The 3,534-nt window shown below is 40.2% G+C and overlaps 1 protein-coding gene across 1 annotated transcript in view; it reads right to left on the reverse strand.

Moving 5' to 3' along the window:
• Window positions 1-3,245, reverse strand: part of SLC44A4 (solute carrier family 44 member 4) — a 42,447-nt gene extending 39,202 nt beyond the window's left edge. The window contains exon 1 of the mRNA XM_072431510.1: window positions 3,154-3,245. Within this exon, the coding sequence (XP_072287611.1) occupies window positions 3,154-3,169 (16 nt within the window). The 5' untranslated portion in view covers window positions 3,170-3,245. The remainder of the gene's footprint in view (window positions 1-3,153) is intronic.
• Between the last annotated feature and the right edge of the window lie 289 nt (window positions 3,246-3,534).

The following is a 3,534-nucleotide window of genomic DNA, read 5'->3' on the forward strand; positions in this document are numbered from 1 at the left end:
TGGAGATACACTTTTATGCTCATGAGGACATTGTGAATTGAATTAGTGCTGCTTTATAAAATGTATATCATGCATCGATGAGCATGGGCATACCTGACCCTGTCCACAAATGTATTGTATGAAAACCTCTTGTAGTTAGTTTAAGCTCAGAAAGATTGCCACATTCCAACTTAACGTAGAATTATTGTTGGGTTGGTAAATTACAAAAAGGGAACTCTTTAGGCATTCAATATGAAATAAAATAATATAGAAAACAAAAAAATTCTTTAAATGTTTAAAAGGATTGTTAAAACATAGAAATACAAAACATGATCTCAATTCAAACTCCAATAAAAAAACATTTAAATATAGTTTAATATAAACTGGTCACGACATTGGTTCAACGCGTTTCGCAGTCAAAGGTCTGCTTCCTCAGGAGACATTGACATAATCCCCTTTGGATGACAAAGCAGTGTGGCACCTATGCATGTGTAGCAAGTGTAGCACCTATGCATGAGGTGATGGCAGAAAGAAGTATTCTATATATGGAGAGAAAAAGGTAATGAAGAAGAGACAAGCAAACAATCCTCTAGGATCCATTCCCTCTCGCTTTGTGATATTTGTTATAAAGAAACATTATTCAAATTGATCTTCCGGAGAGAGGTCAAAACCACTCATATCCTTCCACTTGCTTATTTTTTATATTCCCCCCGAATAAAATCCAAAAAAAAGGATTACAAATCCAACCTGCTCCAACTGCTGGGATAGTAGAAGGATTTTATTTACTTTACCCATTGGTGATTTTAATCTTTTGGGTGATCGCATTATATACACAAAGAAATGTTACATTTTTTTCATAGGGAAGGGGCTCTTGAAGGCCCAGATAGACCTCCATCTACTATGTTTAAAATCCACAGCCCAGGACAGCATCGGACACCTCAACATCTACAGACTACAAATCCTCCTCATAATTCAGGAAACATGAAACCCGTTCTCTTTTTTCCCATTTGGTCATCTGTGAAACTTTCAATGGTCACCATTTTATCAGAAAATAAAAAAAATATTATTATCCAGTATTTATATAGCACCAACATATTACACAGTGGTGTACAAAGTCCATAGTCATGTCACTAGCTGCCCCTCAAAGGAGCTCACAATCTAATGTCCCTACCATAGTGATGTCATTAATACAGTCTAAGGGCAATTTTGGGGGGAAGCCAATTAACCTCACTGCATGTTTTTTGATTTGTGGGAGGAAACCGGAGTACCTGGAGGAAACTCACACAAACACAGGGAGAACATGCAAACTCCATGCAGATAGATCCCTGGCCAAATTTTGAAACTGGGACCTGCAAAATCCGGAGTGCTAACCTCTGAGCCATCATGCCACCCAAACATTAAATCAACTTCCTACAAAAAAAATCAGGAATAGGCAATGAAAAAGCCAAACTGCAGCCATATTGTTTACTTCCGGACAAGTCTCAATCTGTAGCATTGCAGTAAACACCAAGATTACCAACATTACACAACTCATTACACAACACAACAATTTTGTTTTATATTTGTTTACGCTCCAGTTAGCTCCAGTCATTTAAGGCCTAACTTTAGCTTGAAGACAATCTCTACCAAGCTTTATAGAGTAAGGCTCCAACAAAGGGCCTGATTTATTAAAGCTCTCCAGTGCTGGTGAAAATAGATTATTATAGGGGAACCTGGGTGATACAGAAAACCTGAAATAGATTTGAATGAATGATAAAAAACAAAAAAACAAACAATTGCTAACAGATGACCAATATTTTCATATCCCATCTATTCTAGGTGTGCTGGATCACCCAGGTTCTCCCATAATTGTCTATATTTTCCAGTCTTTGAGAGCCAATTACCTAACTGCATGTTTTTTGAATGTGGGAGAAAACCGGAGTACCTGGAGGAAACCCACACAAACACAGGGAGAACCTGCAAACTAACTAAATCTAACGCTGCACAGACCAGAGTGCTAACTACTGAGCCACTGTGCTGCCCTAAAAAAAAAAAAAAAAAAAATTGTAGTTTGAACACAGAAGTAACATATCTATACCGAATCTCTGATCCCAATTTATACATCTGGATGGATCCCTGCTTCTAGATCCCATTAGCTGCAACACCACACTTATCTCTTTCCCCTGTGCCTCAGGTTCACCTACGGAAAATGATTTTCTGGCCTTTCTAACCAGAAAGTACAAATACACAGATATCTTATATCATGTGTCTCAACCTCCCTTGAGGAAGCCCTAATGGCGAAACGCGTCGGGAACAAGACTACATCATCATCTCCGATTGTGCTTTTCAATGTCCACCCATAAACTAGGTTATAACAGGAGAAGTCTGTACAGCACAGGTGTATTTATCTCTTTTTTTTTTTTTGGTGAATGATCCTTTTAAATAAATCTTTCAACCATCCTCCTTGTTTACCTTGTGAATGCAGGAACTGTGATTAATTCCATGATTATTGCATTATAAATCTAATGCAAGTGATTTGGCCCCCCAAAAAAACAATGCTCTGCTCCGAAAGATATTTTTAGGTCTTTTTGCCTTTCAATTTTGAATGTCTCTTTAATGAAAGTTTAATGTACATACAGCACCGTTCATGCTCTATGGAGAGGGGAGGGGGGGAGCGACGGAGCGGCACCCTGCTGCGCGCTCTCCCCTTCCCTTTCATTACGATCGGCTGTCGTCCATTGTCCGTGGATCCGGCAGGTCGGTCGTCCGGACGATGGACGACACCGACTGTACACACGGAAGATTTTCGCCCGAGGTGTATGGGTGATATAGTACACAGGTATATGATCAAGTGTATGGGGTGATATAGTATACAAGTATATGTTTAGGTGTATGGGGTGGTATAATACACAGGTATATGATTAGGTGTATAGGGTGATTAATATAAGGTATAAGATATAAGGTGGACAGGTGCTGTACACACCACATCCTGATACATATATGTACACAGACAGGGTATAATGACAGGTATAATGTCCCTTCTGTATGGTTAGTTATTATTAGTACATCGTCGTGATATCTTATGATTTACATGGGAAAGAACAGCCGGGGTGGGCAGGCACACACAACCTAGTTGTACATCATATTCTGTGGGTCACACAGCGTTACAGTGAAACTTTTTCAGTCAACACTTACCATACTCCTCCGCCATCTTCCCGTCCACCTACCGCTCACTATACCGGCCGCTAGATTCCTACAAACGAACCGGCCGTGGCACCTGGCCCTGCCCATCGAGCTAACCACGCCCCGTTCTCACCTGTAGTCCGCTCAACTCCGCCTCTTCGCTTGGACACGCCCCCTTCTCATGCCCAGCTCCCAGGAGCTTTGTTTACTGATACCCAGAGAAATAGGTCACACCCTGCACAATATACACAGCATACAACACCACACAAAAAAAAAAAAAAAAAAAAAAAAAAAAGACTTCTAGGTTGAACACAGAAGTAACATATCTATACCGAATCTCCGATCCCAATTTATACATCTGGATGGATCCCTGCTTCTAGATCCCTTTAGCTG

This window comes from Pyxicephalus adspersus, chromosome Z (assembly GCF_032062135.1).
Source record: "Pyxicephalus adspersus chromosome Z, UCB_Pads_2.0, whole genome shotgun sequence".
Taxonomy (NCBI): domain Eukaryota; kingdom Metazoa; phylum Chordata; class Amphibia; order Anura; family Pyxicephalidae; genus Pyxicephalus; species Pyxicephalus adspersus.